Source organism: Mesoplodon bidens, assembly GCF_964165515.1.
Source record: "Mesoplodon bidens genome assembly, chromosome: 12".
Taxonomy (NCBI): Eukaryota; Metazoa; Chordata; class Mammalia; order Artiodactyla; family Ziphiidae; genus Mesoplodon; species Mesoplodon bidens.
The window spans coordinates 26,947,239-26,965,958 of record NC_138168.1 but is presented as its reverse complement, the minus strand read 5'-3'; the positions used below and the strand labels follow the sequence as shown (position 1 = coordinate 26,965,958).

At 47.0% G+C, this 18,720-nt stretch overlaps 1 protein-coding gene across 3 annotated transcripts in view; it reads left to right on the top strand.

The window, feature by feature from the left end:
* MDN1 (midasin AAA ATPase 1) overlaps nucleotides 1-18,720 on the top strand; it is a 157,693-nt gene that overhangs the window by 110,106 nt on the left and 28,867 nt on the right. The window contains exons 64-82 of one of the 3 annotated variants that reach the window (XM_081250560.1): nucleotides 1,646-1,807; nucleotides 2,244-2,517; nucleotides 3,248-3,483; nucleotides 4,068-4,163; nucleotides 4,797-4,891; nucleotides 5,152-5,273; nucleotides 5,880-6,026; nucleotides 6,880-6,989; nucleotides 7,608-7,681; nucleotides 8,167-8,365; nucleotides 10,222-10,381; nucleotides 12,247-12,393; nucleotides 12,921-13,047; nucleotides 14,195-14,300; nucleotides 14,855-14,970; nucleotides 15,837-16,322; nucleotides 16,739-16,965; nucleotides 17,559-17,711; nucleotides 17,888-18,057. In XM_081250560.1, the coding sequence (XP_081106686.1) occupies nucleotides 1,646-1,807; nucleotides 2,244-2,517; nucleotides 3,248-3,483; nucleotides 4,068-4,163; nucleotides 4,797-4,891; nucleotides 5,152-5,273; nucleotides 5,880-6,026; nucleotides 6,880-6,989; nucleotides 7,608-7,681; nucleotides 8,167-8,365; nucleotides 10,222-10,381; nucleotides 12,247-12,393; nucleotides 12,921-13,047; nucleotides 14,195-14,300; nucleotides 14,855-14,970; nucleotides 15,837-16,322; nucleotides 16,739-16,965; nucleotides 17,559-17,711; nucleotides 17,888-18,057 (3,207 nt within the window). The remainder of the gene's footprint in view (nucleotides 1-1,645; nucleotides 1,808-2,243; nucleotides 2,518-3,247; nucleotides 3,484-4,067; nucleotides 4,164-4,796; nucleotides 4,892-5,151; nucleotides 5,274-5,879; nucleotides 6,027-6,879; nucleotides 6,990-7,607; nucleotides 7,682-8,166; nucleotides 8,366-10,221; nucleotides 10,382-12,246; nucleotides 12,394-12,920; nucleotides 13,048-14,194; nucleotides 14,301-14,854; nucleotides 14,971-15,836; nucleotides 16,323-16,738; nucleotides 16,966-17,558; nucleotides 17,712-17,887; nucleotides 18,058-18,720) is intronic. The other 2 variants (XM_081250562.1, XM_081250561.1) reach the window with 2 other exon arrangements.

Sequence of the window (18,720 nt, the reverse complement as noted above, 5' to 3'; positions counted from 1 at the left end):
TTATGGTGGGTTTTGCCATGTAATTGAATGAACTTTTATTAATATTAAGAAAATAGGGGCCCAGGTTCTATCCCTAGTTGGGGAACTAAGATCCTGCAAGCCAAGCAGCGCAGACAAGAAAATAAAATAAAATAAATCCTGGGGCTTCCCTGGTGGCTCAGTGGTTGAGAGTCCGCCTGCCGATGCAGGGGACGCGGGTTCGTGCCCCGGTCCTGGAAGATTCCACATGCCGCGGGGCAGCTGGGCCCGTGAGCCATGGCCGCTGAGCCTGCGCGTCCGGAGCCTGTGCTCCGCAACGGGAGAGGCCACAACAGTGAGAGGCCCGTGTACCACAAAAATTAAAAAAATAAATAAAAAATTCTGTTTTTTCCCTTATCAACAAAAGCAATTTGTTTTCATTGTAGACAATTAAAAGACTAAGTATAAGCGAAATTATTAGATTCTGCCACTCAAAACTATATAACTGTTAACACATTGGTGTGTTCTAGGCTTGCTCATTTGTGCATGTATCTGTAAGTGTATGTCTGTGACACTAAATTTTTTACAGCTGTTTTTTCCCCGTGGTTTACAGTTTTTTTGGGTGGCGGGGAGTAGACCCTTTTAAAAAATACAAATATTAGCAGAGTGATCCAGTATTTAACAGATAAAAGGGCTGCTCTGGTTGAGGACAATGCTATACCCTCCGTGGTCCCCGAGATAATGTCCTCAAATGGCTTGAGCCCTACAAACCACTAAGAAAGTCCATTCTGTTTTATAACTTGCCTTTAAAAACCTAACAGCTAAAATTTAGCGCTTATTTCCCCCACGATTATGGTATTCTCCACCTGCATCATATTTAGTGACTGCCAGGTTTTCTGTTTTATGGGTAAGTCATTTAACAGTTCCTGTCACTGAATATTTACATTTATATGTAAAGGTTTTTTTTTCTGTTTTGGGAAGAAAAAAAACCCAAACCAGTGCCGTCCTAAAAGTCTTAAAGCTAGATCTTTGGGTAAAACTTCTAGAAAACAGAATTGCTGAGACAAAGGTTAACTGCTTGCTTGGGCTTTTAATACAAATTGTCATCCTGGGGTTGCTTATCTCCTCAGTTCTTCTCAATACTGGGTGGTTTCTTTATAGTTCTTGCCAGTCGTAGGGCTTTAGAGGTAATAGGGAATTTAAGAAATGTCTGGTATCGTATAGCCTAGTTTTGCCTGATTGGTTGCCCTCGACCACCCAGTCCCCAGCCCATTTTCCCTTTTCCGAACCCCCAGGATATCTCCCTGAGGTGCTGGCCAAGTGCAGTCTGCATCACACACCCACGTTGCTGACCCTCACCCTGTCCTTCATGCAGCGCACCATTCACGGCTGACGGGGAGTCCCCCGTCGTGCCACTACAGCAAGTTTTCACACCTGCGAAATTGTAACAATACAGCGGGGGGGGGGGCGGTTAGGAAACTCAGGTTGCTGCAGATACACAGTTTGAAAACAAATCCCATTTGCTCTCTGTCACATGGAATTTAGTGTCTTGGATGTTGGCATTTATTTGTTCGTGAACGATGGTATTTTGTTTTCATGAGGAAGAGATAGCAAGTCTTGCCTCTGTTCATTGTAAATGCCTCAGCAAAGGCAAATAAGCTTCCTTCGGAATGTGTGATTTTTTTAGGAAATCATCAATGAGTGGGATGAACAGGAACGCAGAGCCCAAGAGAAGGCTGAGCAGGAAAGCAGCCTGTACAGATACCGGAGCAGGAACTCTAGGACAGCCCTGAGCGAGGAGGAGGAGGAAGAGTGGGAGTTCAGGAAACACTTCCCACTGCATGGAGAGGTTGGAACAAATTCTCTTGATACCACACACCTGCCCTTTGAATTCTTTTTTTTTCATTCCAATTTTATTGAGATATAATAGACATACAGCACTGTATGAGTTTAAGGTGTACAGCATAATGATGTGACGTAACGTCATGAAATGATTATCACAATAAGTTTAGTGAACATCCATCATCTCATATAGATATAAAATGAAAAAAATTTTTTCCTTGTGATGAGAACTCTGAATTTACCCTATAACTGACCTACAGCACTATGTTAGTTCCTGTTACATCCCTCTGAATGGTTTTGTAATTTTTAAAGCATTTCTCAATGCACGTAATTCCCTATTTCATTTTCTTGATCATTCACACTCCATCCTTCCCCCTTCCTTTTAGTCTTATTAGAACTGGATTTTGACTTTAAAAGTTCAATCGCTCTAATATTATTTACAGGACTTCGCAGATATTTTGGTAGAACCAACACTAGAGGCAAAGAAGGGACCTTCAGATGGGCAAGAAGAGGAGGCCGCCCCAGAGCCCGCCCTCCTGTCACAGAGCTCGATGCAGGCTGTGATGCTGATACACCAGCAGCTGTGCCTCGGCTTTGCTCGGTCCCTCTGGTACCAGCAGACGCCGCCGCCCCATGGGGCGGATCACTACCTCAGCCTGTTTCTGTCCTGCTACCAGACTGGGGCGTCGCTTGTCACAAACTTCTACCCCCTGATGGGTATGGCAGTTTACTTTTGTTAAGCGCTTGGGAAATCAAAACGAATAGATGCGATTGCTACTTCTGGAACAACTGAAACTATTACATCCCTGTTTTTGCTAAATTCCTTATTGATGGAGTTTCCTTCGCTTAAAGGACTTAAGCTAATTCCAAAAATTTAAAATGCTGCAATAAAGATGGGTTTTCACCCTTTGAATATGTGGGGGCAAAGGAATTAAGAGTAAGGATATAGAATTAGTTTAAATGGTCTTATTTCTCCACATTATTTCCAATTTCCCTTTCACAGCTTCAGTGCTTTTCTAATGAAATCATGTATTCCTGGGAGCAACCTGGCAACTCAGAAATTAATCTCACAGGATATGGTTTGATGCAGTTTCCTACGTGACCTCATGAGTTATTCCTTGCAAGTAGGAAGGAGGCTTTAAATTTCAGGTCTGCCTACCAAGAAGAGCTACAAAAACTGGGAATTAGAATCCATCAAACCAAACTCTGCACCCTCTTGATCACATGTAGGCAGTATCTGAGTTCCTCTGTATATACCGAAACTTGGGGCAGATCTTGGTGACCACTGTAGTATTGGGGTCACAGTCTTTTAGACCTTTGCTGCTTTGGGGGTGAATGGCATTGCAATATCTACTTTATTTCGTCGCAGTCATTCATTATTTCTGAGCATGTTGCTGACCTCATTGTAACTTGATACCAACTTACAGTGATCTTGTTAACTTCACAGGAGTTGAGCTGAATGACCAGCTCTTGGGCAGCCAACTTTTGGCCTACACCCTGTCCCGTAACGCTCTCTTTGGGGAGGGGACCTTGGACCTGATGGTGAAGCCTGACGGTCCCTATGACTTTTACCATCACCCCAACGTCCCGGAAGCTCGGCACTGCCAGCCTGTGCTTCAAGGCTTCTCAGAGGCCGTCCACCAGCTGCTGCAGGATTGGCCGGAACATCCGGCGCTTGAGCAGGTAGGGCAGCGGTGGGGAGGCGGCCTCTCACTGTCCTGGGGGCAGTGACTTGCACACTGGGTACACAAACAGAGGTTTACAGAACTGCGGTTCAGTGCAGTGCTATTCCCTGTAGGATGAATATACCAGGTTGTAATGCTGTTGTGTAAATGGTGTTTGAGATTCCACTTATTTTATCTGCTGCTCAGGGTTTGCCGTCCATATATTGAAGTGCTGCTATGTTGCTCTCTGTATTCAGACACATCCTTACACACTAACAAGGGCCTGGCGTTTTCAACATTGGCAGTTTTAACTCAGACCTTGCTCTGTGATCTTCAGCTAATTCTGTAATAACTTATAACAGAGAGTAATAAGAGTAATTACTTTATCAAACTCAATCTTATTTCCAGAGTAATGCAGCAGATAAAGTGTTTATCTTGGGCAGGATCTGCAGCCCTGGAAGTTTCACCCGCAGCTTTCCTAAGTGCTCACGAAGCAGGGCCTTTGCATGAAACTTCCAGTCAGGCCCCTCTTCAGTACCCTGTGACTCTGGGTGATTGACAGTCCCCCAGGGATGCCCAAATCTTCTTCCCCCCACCCCGCAGCTGCTGGTTGTAATGGACAGGATTCGTAGTTTCCCACTTTCCAGCCCCATCTCGAAGTTCCTGAATGGCTTAGAGATCCTTCTGGCAAAGGCACAGGTAAGAGGGTTCTCTCCGGTCCTCATTTTAGTTACAGTCAACTGAAGAGAGTCTCTTACTGTTCGAGGGACAGGATGTGATAGTGTGGGTTGGAAAAGGATGAACCTCCTTGGTTTTTCTGACATAAGGTCAGATTATTGCAGGTGAAGCCACTGCCTCCATGGGACACATAGGGGACCTGCCTCACCTGTTCTCAAGGGTGGGACGCAGCGCCCACCAGTCCTAAGGGCTCAGTCTGCCAGCACTTCTGGGTTGGCCTTCAGACCGGCAGGGTGCCTCCACTCTTCAGCCCCTCAGTCCTCTCACAGCCTCTGAAGTGGCTGGTGCTCCCCTGATTTTCAGATTAGGGCTCTGGACTTCGGCGGGGTCACGTGACTAACAACAGGGATTCCGACTCAGGTCTCCAAACCCTGTGCTATTTGCTCTGCTGGAGGTCTGTAAAGCGACCAGAAAGGACTCAAAGCTGGATAAGCTGGGTGTAAACTCATTCTGGTTAGTTACTGGTAAATCAGTATAAAAGTTGTTGAAGGTCCCAGGGGTCTTTGCTCAAGAAAAGTCCAGGGTGTTCCTGAGTGAGGAGGTGGTCAGGGGACTGAATAATGGCCATAGTAAATTTTATCTGTGTTTCTTCAGGATTGGGAGGAGAATGCAAGTCGGGCCCTGTCTCTGCGGAAACATCTTGATGTGGTCACTCAGATGGTCATCCGTTGGCGTAAACTGGAACTGAAGTAAGTGATACAATTGTCACGTCCCCTCCTGAGCTTAGGTTGTAGGGATATAGTCTTTGAATAGTTTGTTTCCTCAGAGTTTATGTAGTATGTCAGCTAGAGACCAGACAACAGCATGCGTTCAGAGGCAGCAGACTGGGAGCTTCTCCATCTCCATTTGGGAGGAGAGAATAGTGAATATTTAGCTTCTGCTTCTGTGGTTTCAGATGTTTGAATAGGTTTCCTTAAATGCCTCCTTGGCCTCTACTTCCATGTTTCAGCTGCTGGTCCATGAGTTTGGATAATACCATGAAACGCCATACTGAGAAATCCACCAAGCATTGGTTCTCCATCTATCAGATGCTGGAGAAGCACATGCAAGAACAAACAGAGGAGCAGGAAGGTAACACCGTCTGTAAATTCCCTGCTTACTTAGAGGGTCCAAGCTAAGCTTGAAGTGCTGCAGAGTGTGGGATTTACCTGCTGCCATGTGTCCTCGCCCCACTACTTTCACATAGGATGTATCATTTGACTGCGAGGTATTCCTGAGAGGTCAGCCAAGAAAGCTGTATAGTTTTATTCTTACTAAGAATAATAATGGAAGTCAGAGAGGTTTAAGTGACTTGTCCAGAGTCTAGAGAGCTAGTCATAAGATAAAGTTTCCTTCTTCTCTATATCTATGAGACAAGTCAAAGAGAAAGTTTCTGTCTTGATAGGTAATAGTTAAAATGCTTGAGTTAAAAGGGTTTCATCTCATACTTAGAACAAGTGCCTCAGAATTCAGTTTCCTAATTTGCTGTGAGTGCATTTCACACATACCCTGAGTGGGGCTGTAGTTTTTTTAAATCAGCTTGGAATTTCGCTGTGGTCCTTGCTTCAAAGCTTCACCTTAACTGGTGTCTTTACTTGACGGCCATCCCTCGGGAATCCCATAGTAGACTGTGTGCGCTTTGTGACAGCAAGTGATGGTTGCAGGCACGTATATGTTTTCTTCTTTGAATCTCTAAAGATGACAGACAGATGACGCTGATGTTGCTGGTCAGCACGTTACAAGCATTTATTGAAGGATCTTCACTGGGAGAGTTCCACGTACGACTTCAGATGTTACTGGTTTTCCATTGTCATGTCTTGCTGATGCCACAAGTTGAAGGAAAAGGTAAGGATATACATATGGATGTATAATATTTTTTCTTTAATTTTACCCTTTGAATTCTCCACATGAAACAGGTGTCTTTTTGCATGCCAGGCTTTAAACAAGACAGTTTCAGTTGTCTTTTCCTATAATGTGATTCAGGCTAGACAGAGAGAAAAACGTTAAAGTTGAGTGCAGGCTGGTTATAAATGAAGCCCTGGCCAGCGAGCCGTGGCAGAGGTGAATCACCGGATGCAGAGCTCGGGCGCTGGCACGTTGAGGCAGCACATCTTTCCGTCTAGACGGTGCCTATGTCCTGCTGAGCTGCTGCTTGATCCAGGCCAGTATTAGTAGGTTCTTTGATCTCGGCAGAGCGCTGCCACGTGTCAAGTAACGGCACGTAAAACTTCTACTGTCGATGCCTGTCGCTGACCACAGCAGTTCAGACAGAAGTGTCGCTGTAAAATGAATATAGATTTACGTGAATGAGCAGTCAAGGGGAGCCTCTTAATATGGCATCTTTTAAAACAAGCTTAGTTTATGCTGACTTTACAATAAGATTCCGAGAAAGGGTCGGAACTTGTGAGTTTGGCAGAATGTCTGAGTACACCATCTTTAAGAACAAAAGTGCAACCAAAATATCCAGTACAAACTGAAATGAAAATATAGGGTAGGATTTAGAGCCTGCATCTCTGGCAACTGGTAGCCCCGGCTTCCCGATGAGCTGTTATATAGTCTGCATGTGCTCCATTGCACTGTACTCTCGTGGCCGAAAGAGTAAGGAGGAAGGGTCGTCACTGAACTGTGCACCTCCGAGGGGGAGCCAGCAGCACATGCGGCAAGTGTGGTGTTTTTGTTTCTGTCTTGTTTCTTCCAGATTCACTTTGTAGTGTTCTATGGAATTTGTACCATTATTACAAGCAGTTCTTGGACCGGGTCCAGGCCAAAATTGTGGAACTTCGTTCCCCCCTAGAAAAAGAGCTTAAAGTAAGATGAACGGCTGTCATAATCACTCTTGGGAGGACAAAATCAGCAAATTCTTCCTCAGTTCTGTTATTTAATCCATTTGACTGTGAGGCAGGGGGATCTGGGGAATGGAGGAGAGCGTTGCAACTGCCAACTAGGATGGTGGGTTTTGCATTTTGTGGCATTGGCTCCATTGCTGACCTGGCCGCATGTGTGAGGGTTCCGGGGCGTGGCCCTTTTTCAGAGGCTTCTAAGAGGGATGTTAGTGCCCACTCCCCTGGTCTTGCCCAGGCTGATCTTCCACCTCAGACGCGCACCATCTGGTGTTGGTCTATGGGCCGTTGAGGTGCTGGGGGTGTAAGGAGGATCCTCTCTTTTTGACACTTTCAGTGGTCGTGGAACCAACCCTGGTTTAAGCTAGAGTACATAGTGACCTACTGATTGTAGCAGCACTTTTTTTCCCCATTGCTTTGAGACAAACACATGGTTCCTTTATTACACTTGTTTTACTTGTTCACTGACACACGGTCCTGTGTTTGAGATGTAGTGGGCTCTGGTCTTCGGCAAACAGATGATCTAGAAAGAACAGAATGACACCAGCTTTATAAAGCCATTCCTTGAGCCTCATTTATCTTACAGGAATTTGTTAAGATATCCAAGTGGAATGATGTCAGCTTCTGGTCTATTAAACAATCTGTGGAGAAGACACACAGGTAATTGATCTTTTAAAGCTGGGGGTGACCAAAACTCAGAATTTTTGAATGATAGACAGCATGACTGCCTTGTTACAGAGGCCTGACTTGTGCTGCCTTGAACTTAACTAAAAAACACTAGACTGTTATGCTGGCTTCCCAACACCACGCCCTTCCACCCAAAGCACAGTCTCCCTGCAGGAGGAGCGGACGTGTCTGGAGGCGGAGCCGGCTGTGGGCCGTGGAAGGCCGACTCCTCTGCCGCCTGCTCACCTGGAGCAAAGCGATCCCACCATTCCTGGCTTTTTTTTCCTCCTAGAAAAGAGAGACCAGAATACCTGCCATACTTTTTCCTTTAAAAAAAGATTATGAGTTTCTAAGGAGCTCATTATGTACCAAAGGTACGAGTTACTAAGTTATCTAGGTATGTGTTATATGTCATTTACATATTTCCTCACTTTCCATCCTATTTTTTTCTGCCCATCTCTGTCATTACCTGGGGCCAGAACCCTCTTTAAATTCATGAAGAAATTTGAAGCTGTCCTGAGTGAACCCTGCCGGTCATCCCTGGTGGAGAGTGACAAGGAGGACCAGCCGGACTTTTTGCCAAGGCCAACAGATGCAGCCGCAAGTGAGGAGTCGCCCATTCAGAGTCTGAATCGGGCACTGAGAGAGACCCTGTTAGCCCGGCCAGCAGCTGTGCAGGTATTAGCTCGTGGGATAGTGTTCGCTTATTCCTGAGCTAGTTGCGTGGGGTCTTTGCTTTCTGTGGGAGGAGTGTCCTTAGAACTAGGTGAGGGAATGCCTTTGAAATCTTCCTCTTTGGACTAGTGGTATAGCATTTGTTTTCATGACCTGCTGCAGAGTAAGGCAGAAAGCATTAATCCTGGTGCTGGACGTTTCATGTTAGCCTGTGGAAACGACTGTTGTGCTTACCTGTGAACAGTTCATCTACCTGTGAGGGAAGATTGAAAGCATCAGTTTAGGAATAGGATATTGAAGCCGCCTTTGGGCTCCCACCAGATGAAGCTGTTGTACAGGGAGTGACTGTGTGCAGTGACCTGCTGGTTTGAAGTGGTTGCTGGTGACAATGGTGTAGAAACATATATACTCCCATCATGGCCAGTTTCAAGCGCCAAGAGTTAAGAGCTGGCTTGCAAAATTCCTGAAAATTTAAACAGTTCTCGAGACCTTGGGTGAGCAGGCCTGTCACAGGAGGATGTCCCTGCTTCATAATCACTGGGTGTAGGGAGCACTCTCCCCGCCCCCCACCCCCGCTGCCCCCAGTAACTTTATTTATTTATTTATTTATTTATTTTTGGCTGCGTTGGGTCTTTGTTGCTGCGCACGGGCTTTCTCTGGTTGCGGTGAGCGGGGGCTACTCTGTTGCAGTGCACGGGCTTCTCATTATGGTAGCTTCTCTTGTTGTGGCTCACGGGCTCTAGAGCGTAGGCTCAGTAGTTATGGTGCATAGGCTCAGTAGTTGTGGCTCTCAGGCTCTAGAGCGCAGGCTCAGTAGTTGCGGCACATGGGCTTAGTTGCTCCACGGTATGTGGGATCTTCCCGGACCAGGGCTCGAACCTGTGTCCCCTGCGTTGGCAGGCGGATTCTTAACCACTGAGCCACCAGGGAAGTCTGGAGCACTCTTAAGGGAGTAATGACTTTTGTCTTCCTACTGTGCTTTTCACCCTGGGTCTATAGAGTTAGCAGTGGAGTTCCTCAAGCGATTTTTAATATTTTAATAGTTCAGAAAGCATAATAGAAATTGAGCATACAGCCATGATATGGCCGCACATATATGATATGGCTGCCAAATTTTCTTTTGATTGTATTCATCAGTTCACCGCTTGTCACGCTGATCAAATTTTTAAACTTACTATTGATGACAGCACAGGAATTTCAGGTCTCTTTTTTGGGGGGTGGTGTGTGCTGCGTGGCATGTGAGATCTTAGCTCCCCTACCAGGGATGGAGCCCATACCCGCTGCAGGGGAAGTGTGGAGTCTTAACCACTGGACTGCCAAGGAAGTCCCAGAATTTCAGGGATTCTCAAGGGAAAAAAACTACTAGTGAACATAGGCCTCTGGTGGTTGCCTAGTATCTGGATCCTGGTCTTTGAACTGTCAGGAATTGGAGGCAGGGGAGAGATGGTGGTAGAAGTCAGCTTCGGCGAATCAGGTTAGCCTCGCCTGTGTGTCTGAGCAGCACAGTGCAGTGCAGCACCGTAAAGGCAGCAGTGCCGCTGTCGGACCTCCACCTTCATGGAGGAGAAGCGCAGGCCCCTGGTGACGAGCGCAGGAGGCGCTGTGGGAGGTGGGGACCCCCTGCTACGGGGACCTCCCACAGCAGCAACACACGACGCTGAATACCCGCGGCTCATGCCTGTTTTAATTTTGGCGATGATGCCTTTGTTCTCGTGAGACTTCAGAGGCGTGGAGAGGAGAGTTTGCTGTTGCTGAGCCAGGTGTGTGTGGAGCAGCGCAGCATCTGAACTGAGCACCCGTGCGGGCTCGTGCTAGGGCTGTGCTTCCTGGCGGTGAGGATAACCTGTGCTGTCTCACAGGCCGTGGTTCCAGAACAGCGTCAGGGTGCCCCTCCCGCCTCGGAGGGGGCACTTCTGCGTCGCTTGCCGAAGCTTGTGAAACGCATGAGGAAGACGTGCCTGGTGCTCATGAAGGGAAGCCCCCTACCCTGCCTCGTGGAGGGCCTCGACCAGTTCACCGGTGGGTGCACACCCAGGACGAGGGGGCTTTGCCCTCTCCGGTATCCTCAGTGGCGTGGGAGGGTTGGAATGAGATACCTGTGTCCTTCTGTGACACATCTTAAATAGCGTTGAGCAGGTAATTAAGCAAGTGGGTTAAAAACCATCCGAGCCCAGACACAGGAGCCAGCTGAGACCCCACAGGTGGTCACCTTGTCCTCCTCCCGTGCACACCGGTGCAGTGTTAGGCCGTTCTCTACAGCAGCCCTGCCCATGTCAGCTCTTGCTGGTTGAGGACACGAGTAAAGGGCTTCCTAGAGTCTTGAGGCTGTCCCCACCTCTCAAAATGTCTCTCTCGGGTTAAAGGGGAGGTTTGTCCACAGTTCACTTCTTTTTTCCTTCACTTCAGAGAGGTGTAGCAGTCTCGTTTCCCTGTTCGTGCTGTACAGCATATCAGCAGTGGCTGGGAAAGGGAATCCCGACCTTAAAAGATCCTTTGGGCCCTTGGCAGCCTTTCAGCACTTCCCCCACCTCCGCCCACCCGCCAGCCGCGGTGAGCGTGCAGTCAGGGTGAAGCTGGTCCTTCTTCAGTGAGGCTGCCGTCTGATCTCAGGGAGATCTTTGTTTTTAAAAAAACACTTGTTAGAGTAATAGCCTATTACCCGTTGCTCAGGATGCCCTGCCTGCATTGTTCAGGGGTCAGCTGCACCACATCTTTGGTGGCTTAAACAATAGAAATTTATTTTCTCACAATTCTGGGGCTAAATGTCCGAGATTAAAGTGTCAGCAGGGTTGGTTTTCTCGGAGGCTCTCTCCTTGGCTTGTAGATGCCTCTTCTGTGTCCTCATCTCCTCTTCTGTTAAGGCTGCCAGTCAGATTGGATTAGGACTCACCCATAAAGCCTCATTTTATCTTTCATTTTTTTTAACTTTAAAAAAACATATATTTATCTTTATTTGGTCACACCAGGTCTTAGTTGCGGCTCGCCAGCTCCTTAGTTGCAGCATGCGGACTTCTTAGTTGCAGCATGCCTGTGGGATCTAGTTCCCCGACCAGGGATCGAACTCTTGCCCCCTGCGTTGGGAGCGTGGAGTCTTAGCCACTGGACCGCCAGGGAAGTCCCGGCCTCATTTTTATCTTAACTGGCTCTTTAAAGGCCCCATGTCTAAATACAGTCACATTCTGAGGTATTGGGGGTTAGGACTTCAACGTGAGCTTGGGAGGCCACGCAGTCAGCTTATAACACTGCCTGTGGCAGGTTGGCAGCACCCTGGTGTTCTAGGTGCCGGTGGGTGCTCAGGAAGGCAGTGCGATGCTGGAGAACGAATTTGGGCTTTGGAGTCGGTTCAGCCAGGGTTCAAATCCTGGCTTCAGGTCCGCTCTTTACCTGAATGGCCTTTGGAAGATGACTAGACTTCTCTGAGCCTCTTTGAGTGGCTACAAATAAGTTCTTCTGGAGCTGTGCAGATTAAAAAGAACATTTACCAAGTACGAGGTACAGCGTAGGAGCTCAATACATGTTGTATGTATTGGAAATTTACCTCAAGTTTTAAAAATTCTTAGTGTAAATCACTGCACATAATCCATGTTCAATAAGTGCTTTTTGCTTGATTGGTTATGAAACCCCTGAATAAAAAAAAACAGAATACCTACTTTATTTGGGTTGTTGGTTGTTAAGAGAGATGAAGCCCATGTGTTTTGATTTTTCCATTATCATTCGTCTGGATCAGTTTAATCATTGAGAATTTACCAAATGCTAGGGACTATGTTAGCTATAAAGATGAATGACACCTGGTCTTTGTTTTTGACAGGTCCTTGGTCTTGGGTAATTTGAGCACATTAAGAATTCCTGGGGATTTCCGTGTTTCCCCCTTGTCTTCCCTGCAGGTGAAGTAATTTCCTCTGTGAATGAGCTGCAGAGGTTAAAGGTGGATCCCTCCGCAGAGAAGGAGAAGCAGCGCTCAGAAGCCAAGCACATTCTCATGCAGAAACAGCGAGCTTTAGCAGACCTCTTTAAACACCTTGCAAAAACTGGTAAGGTCCTCGATGGAAGCCCAGTGAAGTGTACTCACCTGATTTTAGGAAGACAAACAACATGGGTGATTTGGGGCAAGTTTGTAGAGACAGTTGAGGTGGTGGGAAACATAAGGTGGGAGGCAAGGTTTGAAATGTGTGAGTCCCAGTCAACACGCACGAAAATCCTACGATGAACCATTTGTGACTCCCAGGTAGTTTCACAGTTTTGTAATGAGGTTTCTCAGAAAATATGTTTTTTATTTTCATCACCATATGTTGTACAGCACCCGCCCTTCCAACGTGCATAGGGAGCAACACTTTTCAGACTAACTGTGTATGAATCACCTGGGGAATCTTGCCAAAGTGCAGAAGCGGATTCTGTTTCAGTAGGTGTGGGGCAGGGCCTGAGAGTAAGCTTTCTAACAAGCTCCTGGGCGATGCTGTTCCTAGGACTTGACTTTGAGTAGCAGTGGCACTGGGGGCTTCCTGGCACATCTGTTCTCTCCTGAGTTTCTTTATTTAACCACCTGCTGTTTATTTCCTAGGTTTGTCATATCGCAAAGGTCTTTCCTGGGCCCGTTCAAAAAGCCTTCAGGAGATGCTTCATCTTCACCCGTTGGATCTCCAGAGCGCGTTGTCTATAGTCAGCAGCACTCAGGAGGCTGATGCTAGGTTTGTGTTTTTAATTATAAATGGAGCAAGTCAGCTAAGCCTCCGTGGCCTCATTTGCCCAAGTGGGGAGAGGAGTACTTCTGTCCTAGTGTTGCCATAAAATTAGCATTTAGAAAAGTGCCTGGCTCAGGACGGGCAGGTGGTGAGCACCCAGCGTTAATTCTCTTTTCTTTTTTTGTTTAACCCTTTCTTTCATTAGAAAAAGGTAAGGGACGAATTCGAAATATTGGGTGGTTGGGGCTCTGGTGGGGTAAGGAAGACAAGGGGCCACTCTGAGTGTTTAAAGCAAGTGTCAGTAGTTAGTTAGTAACTGTTGATTTTCTTCTTTCCATCCTCCTTGTCTTCATGTCTCCCATTATTTTTTTTGGTCCTTTGATTTTTCCTGAGGTCTACTCCATTTGAATGTACAGGTGAAAATCTGTGAGAGAATGGCCACCCTTTTAGCTATTCCATGTACATAAACCTAAGTTCCCATATGTTCTTGAATTTGAGAGCCTATAGACTTTAGAGACAGACGGAGCTCCCTCTGTGTTAGGAACTGGTTGGAAATGAGCTGAGTACAGCATACATGTGTGTTTTCTTTGCTCAGTGGCCCTCTCAAGTGCTTTAAATTTGAGTTCAACACAACACTGTAAAAAGGAGAAATTTTACATAAACATTCTGGATTTTCAGTTTTTCGGGAAAATTTGGCCAAGTGTGCTTGCCTTCCCGTGTGGTCGAAAGTTGACTAGAGTGCCCTCCTTTTGATAGGACACATGCTCTCAGGTTCACTGTGGTCAGTAACGGTCCCTGTTGCTTCTCAGCTGTCATTGCCAGGGATCATTTTGTGCTTGGCTGTCCTTAACCATGTATGTTATCTGCATGGCCCCTGTAGGCATCAGAATTTATGATCCCTAGACTCCACTGCCAAGATAGTCATACCATTTTTATTAAGGAAGCCATATTGTCATAGTTTATTTTCCCACTCTACTTTCAGTGCTAAGTATAAAGGACTGATGAGTGCCTGACTGAATGGGTCCTCACAGAGATCAATCTGTTCAGACTCTTGGCTTCTGGTTGTGGCTAAATGGACCAGTCTCTGACTCCTCAGGATCTAGGGTGGAGATAGTGGTTTTAATTAAGTAAATCATGTTGATTTCTTTCCCAGGCTGCTTACAGAAATCTCGTCTTCGTGGGAGGGGTGCCAGAAGTATTTTTATCGCTGTCTTGCACGGCACGCCAGGCTTAGTGCAGTCCTGGCAGCTCCCGCCAAGGTAGGATGATAGAGCCTTGGGATTGCAGGGGCTCAGGGATTCCAGTTCTGTTCCTCCAGGGCAGCGTCGTCAGACCTGGTCCGGTGATCACAGCCCATTACTGGAAGTGACTGAACTTTTTGCAGTCATTAAACTTACAGTATAAATCAATGTAATTTTGTGCTTAATCAGAGAGCATTTTATAATAAGTTCTGTTACTCAACATTTGCTAACAGGACCAAATCCTTAAGAAAAATTACGGAAGAAAAACTTCAAATGGAGAATGCCACCCTCAGATCTTTCCCCCCTGTGAATTGAGAGAAGATCACTGATACCCAATTTTGATGTTAAACTAGTTCTTGTTCATGGAACTTCCATGGAAGCGTAATTTGAGATGCACTGCTCCCAGAGGTGGACGTGTCACCTCTAGAGGGCAGCGCACCCAGGCTCCGCACACGGCCCCCCCCCCCCCCGCCACTACCCGACAACCCGCCCCAGCAGGGGCTCCCCTCCAGGAGCATGGGACCCAGCACTTCCCAGCGGCCCCTCAGCATGCTCTCTTCTCCCCCTGCCAGGAGATGGGTGTGGGCCACATGGAGCGGTGCAAAGGGTTCTCGGCGCATTTGATGAAGGTGCTCATCCGACAGCGGCGCTCCCTGACCACGCTGACCGAGCAATGGATCCTCCTCAGGTATCGCTGACTGGCTGCGTTTGCAGCACGAATCCAGAGTATTATGCGCAGCTCAGAGTTGCTGCACACGCTGCTCCCAACTGTGCAGTGAAGTCTGAGGTCCGAAGGGGCAGGTGGGGTTTGCCTTGGCTTGGCCCCTTGCTTTCGGTGGTAATGCCTCTGCCCCCTGGTTTTGGCAGCACCTCTGGGGGATGGTTCGAGGCCGAGTCAGACGGTAAAAATGTTCATGGCTGAATCACACACCTGGGTCTGGAATGAGGATGTCCGTGATTGGCAGTCCGTGTGGGCCGAGGGCAGGGTTGCTTTCATGGCATCGGGTGTCTCAGACTCTGGGCACAGATCAGATGTGAGTCGGCTTTTTGGATCACAGAGTTGTAATTTGCTGAACCATACACTGGTGCTCCTCAGTAGAAAGGGATACTTAAAAGATGAGGACAGGAAGCCTGTCATCATCTGCTGAGTGGATCCCTGGCTGACAGGTAGTATTTCTAGACTGTAATTACTTCAGCTATTTTATTCTCCACTCATAAGAGTTTTATCTAGCAAAGCCTACTACATTTACTAGATTTTTTTTTAGAACACAGTGGTTGAAATCACTGTGGTTCTGTGACTGTTGGATGTGAGAGGCCTGTAAGGGGCAGGCGATAAGCAGTGAGCACCGATGCTTCTGCTACACTGAAGGATGGTTTAAGTACTTCGGAAGGCGTTTGAACAGACTTTTTACTTATCTGGGGCATCCTCTCTTCTTGATTATGTGGAAAAGCCCAAACTTGGTTCAGAAATCAGTGAATTTACTGTTACAAACAGCGCGGTGACACAGTTTAAGGTGCCATGCGTTATCCCCGTGGGTTTGTTTCTCTGCACAGGAACCTCCTCAGTTGTGTGCAGGAGATTGACAGCAGGCTGACGGGGCCGCCCGTCTACCCCGTGGCCTTCCCCCCTCAGGACGGGGTGCAGCAGTGGACAGAGAGGCTGCAGCACCTGGCCATGCAGAGCCAGATCCTGCTTGAGCAGCTCTCCTGGCTCCTCCAGTGCTGCCCCAGTGCAGGGCCGGCTGCAGGCCAAGGTGATGCCCAGGCACAGGGTCAGCCTTCTGCCGCCTCCCTGGAAGGACCAGAGCTCACCAAGGGGCAGCTTTCTGGAGCGGTGCTGGGCCTGATGCCGTCGGATCGGAGCTACCCATCCCCAGTTCCTGGAAGGCAGCTGCCCTCTGGTTGCCGGATGCGGAAACAGGACCAGCTTTGGCAACAGTCAACTGTGAGATTAACAGAGATGCTGAAAGCCATTAAAACAGTGAAAGCTGATGTTGACAAAATTAGGCAGCAATCTTGCGAGACTCTCTTTCATTCTTGGTGAGCGCACCTACATCTCTGCCCTGCCTCTGTGTGTGCGGCGCTCGGTCGGGGTTTAGTAACGGGCTGAAAGGATGGAAGGGGTTATGCTTTAGTCCTTGGTTTTCCAGTGGACCCTCATAGCGCTTTGTGGCACACGTCTAGCTGTAAATCTTTAGATGCAATGAGTTTTAGTGGTTGGAGGGAGGGAGGGAGGGAGGGAGGGAGGGTGTGTGTGTGTGTGTGTGTGTGTGTGTGTGTGTGTGTGTGTGTGTGTGTGTGTGTGTGTGTGTGTGTGTGTGTGTGTGTGTGTGTGTGTGTGTGTGTGTGTGTGTGTGTGTGTGTGTGTGTGTGTGTGTGTGTGTGTGTGTGTGTGTGTGTGTGTGTGTGTGTGTTAACACCTTCCTTTCAACATTATGGCATTTCTGTTGTTGCAGGAAAGATTTTGAAGTTTGCTCTTCTGGGCTGAGTTGCCTGTCCCAGGTGTCAGCTCATTTGCAAGGCCTAGAGTCCTTGTTCATTCTTCCAGGGGTAGAGGGTGAGCAAATAGACCCACAAATGGCATTAGTCAAGAGCCTGGAATATGTAAGAAGAGAGATCAATAAAGCCACAGATGACTTTGCTACTTGGAAGACACATCTGCTTACCCCAGGCAGCCGAGGAGGTGAGGACTATTGTTCAGTAGGGGAGTAAAAGCCCAGTGTAGGAAAGACATCTTATAGATTTAAGTCCAGATTGTCCTAAAGACACATTGTGTTTTGTTCTAGACGTATCTGTCCAGGGTTCCAAGGCAGGGAAGTATAGTTGGAACACATAGCTCTTAACTTTTGTTGCCTCTTTTGTTTGAGAACCTTGCCTCTGGATTGCCATCACGTTGCATACTTCATAGCACATGAGTAAGTAGACAGCACAGGCTCACTGGCTGTTTCAGAAAGTCCTTAAGACTGGAAAGCTGCTGGCTAATGTTTGGACTAAGTTGGTGTTCATATATTCCATCTTAACTATTTTCATATTTTTGGCATTTTTTAGCAAAATTGTTTTAATACAAGACAGTAACCTTATAGGTTTACCTAGGCCTGGAATGTGTCTCTTTCTTCTTTGTACCCAGCACAGCTTGCCAGTGGCTCAACCATAGCAGGTGTTTACAAGGTGGCTGTTCGTTAGAATGACCAATGAGGATTGGTAATGATTTCCAGAGGCACTGAAACAAGTGACTGAGTTTTTAAAACTTTGTTCTGCACCATGTTACTTTACTAGGAAACCAAATGCTGGATGAAGGGTTTGTGGAGGATTTTTCGGAGCAAATGGAAACTGCCATCCGGGCCCTCCTTTGTGCCATCCAGAACTTAGCAGAAAGAAATAGTAAAAAAACAGAGGAGAACACTCACCAAACAGGACCACAAGAAGACGGTATGTCTGAGATCAGGAAAATACTAGTTTCTTACTTGATTTAATTTTTATTTTGATGATCTTTTTTTGTGGCTAAATATTGAAGGCCAGATGTGGGAAATGATTCTTGGATGAATGGAGATGAAAAGAGTTTGTTTTCTGTTCCTTACCATGTCATTCTCTTCCGTGAATGAAAGAAGCAGCGGGCTGTGAGAGACTGCAGTCAGGACATCTAACACAACTCTTAGAGGATGACTTCTGGGCCGATGTGAGCACTTTGCACGTGCAGAAAATAATTTCCGCTGTCTCTGAGCTCTTGGAGAGGCTGAAATCGTCTGGCGAGGATGGCACAGCAGCGAAGCACACGGTAACCAGTGGTTCCTCACAGGCTTCTTACTGTCCAGGTGGGCTGAGCAGAGGCAGAGGGGGTTTCACCTCGCTCCATGTGGGGGTCCCAAAGCAGGCCTCCTCGGCAAAATCACTAAGAATCTCTTGATGTCTTTATACATGTAAACCTCACTGACAAACTTTGGGAAGCTTAGGGCTTGCTGGCTAAGGATTACAGTTGTAAGACGCATAGGTGCAAAAATGCTGCCAATCCAGAATATCCATTATCTTGGGGTTCTTTCACATCCTAATCACATACTCCTGGGATTTGATGTGAATGGTGGATGTTGCCGCCATAACTAAGGCTTAATGGCCGCACTATGCAAACACCTGTCCCTTCGCAGTAAGCCAGAAGAGGATGGCGTTATCTCCCTAAGTCCAGAGAAGCAACTTATTTTTGAGGACTTGTGTGTTATTCTGTAGTATTGCCTCCAGTGCCAACTTTGATTCCCAGTAGAATTTGTATATAAACATATTTTTTAAACTCCAGACAACCTTGTTAACTAACTGAGACTTAAGTGACTAAGAATTTAAAGTGTAGTGTTGTGAGGGTTTGTGTAAACAAGGAAGAGATCTCAGTGGGTAGGTGTTATGTACGTGTGTGTAAACAAAATGTACCATTAGTGACCTTTAATACATTCAC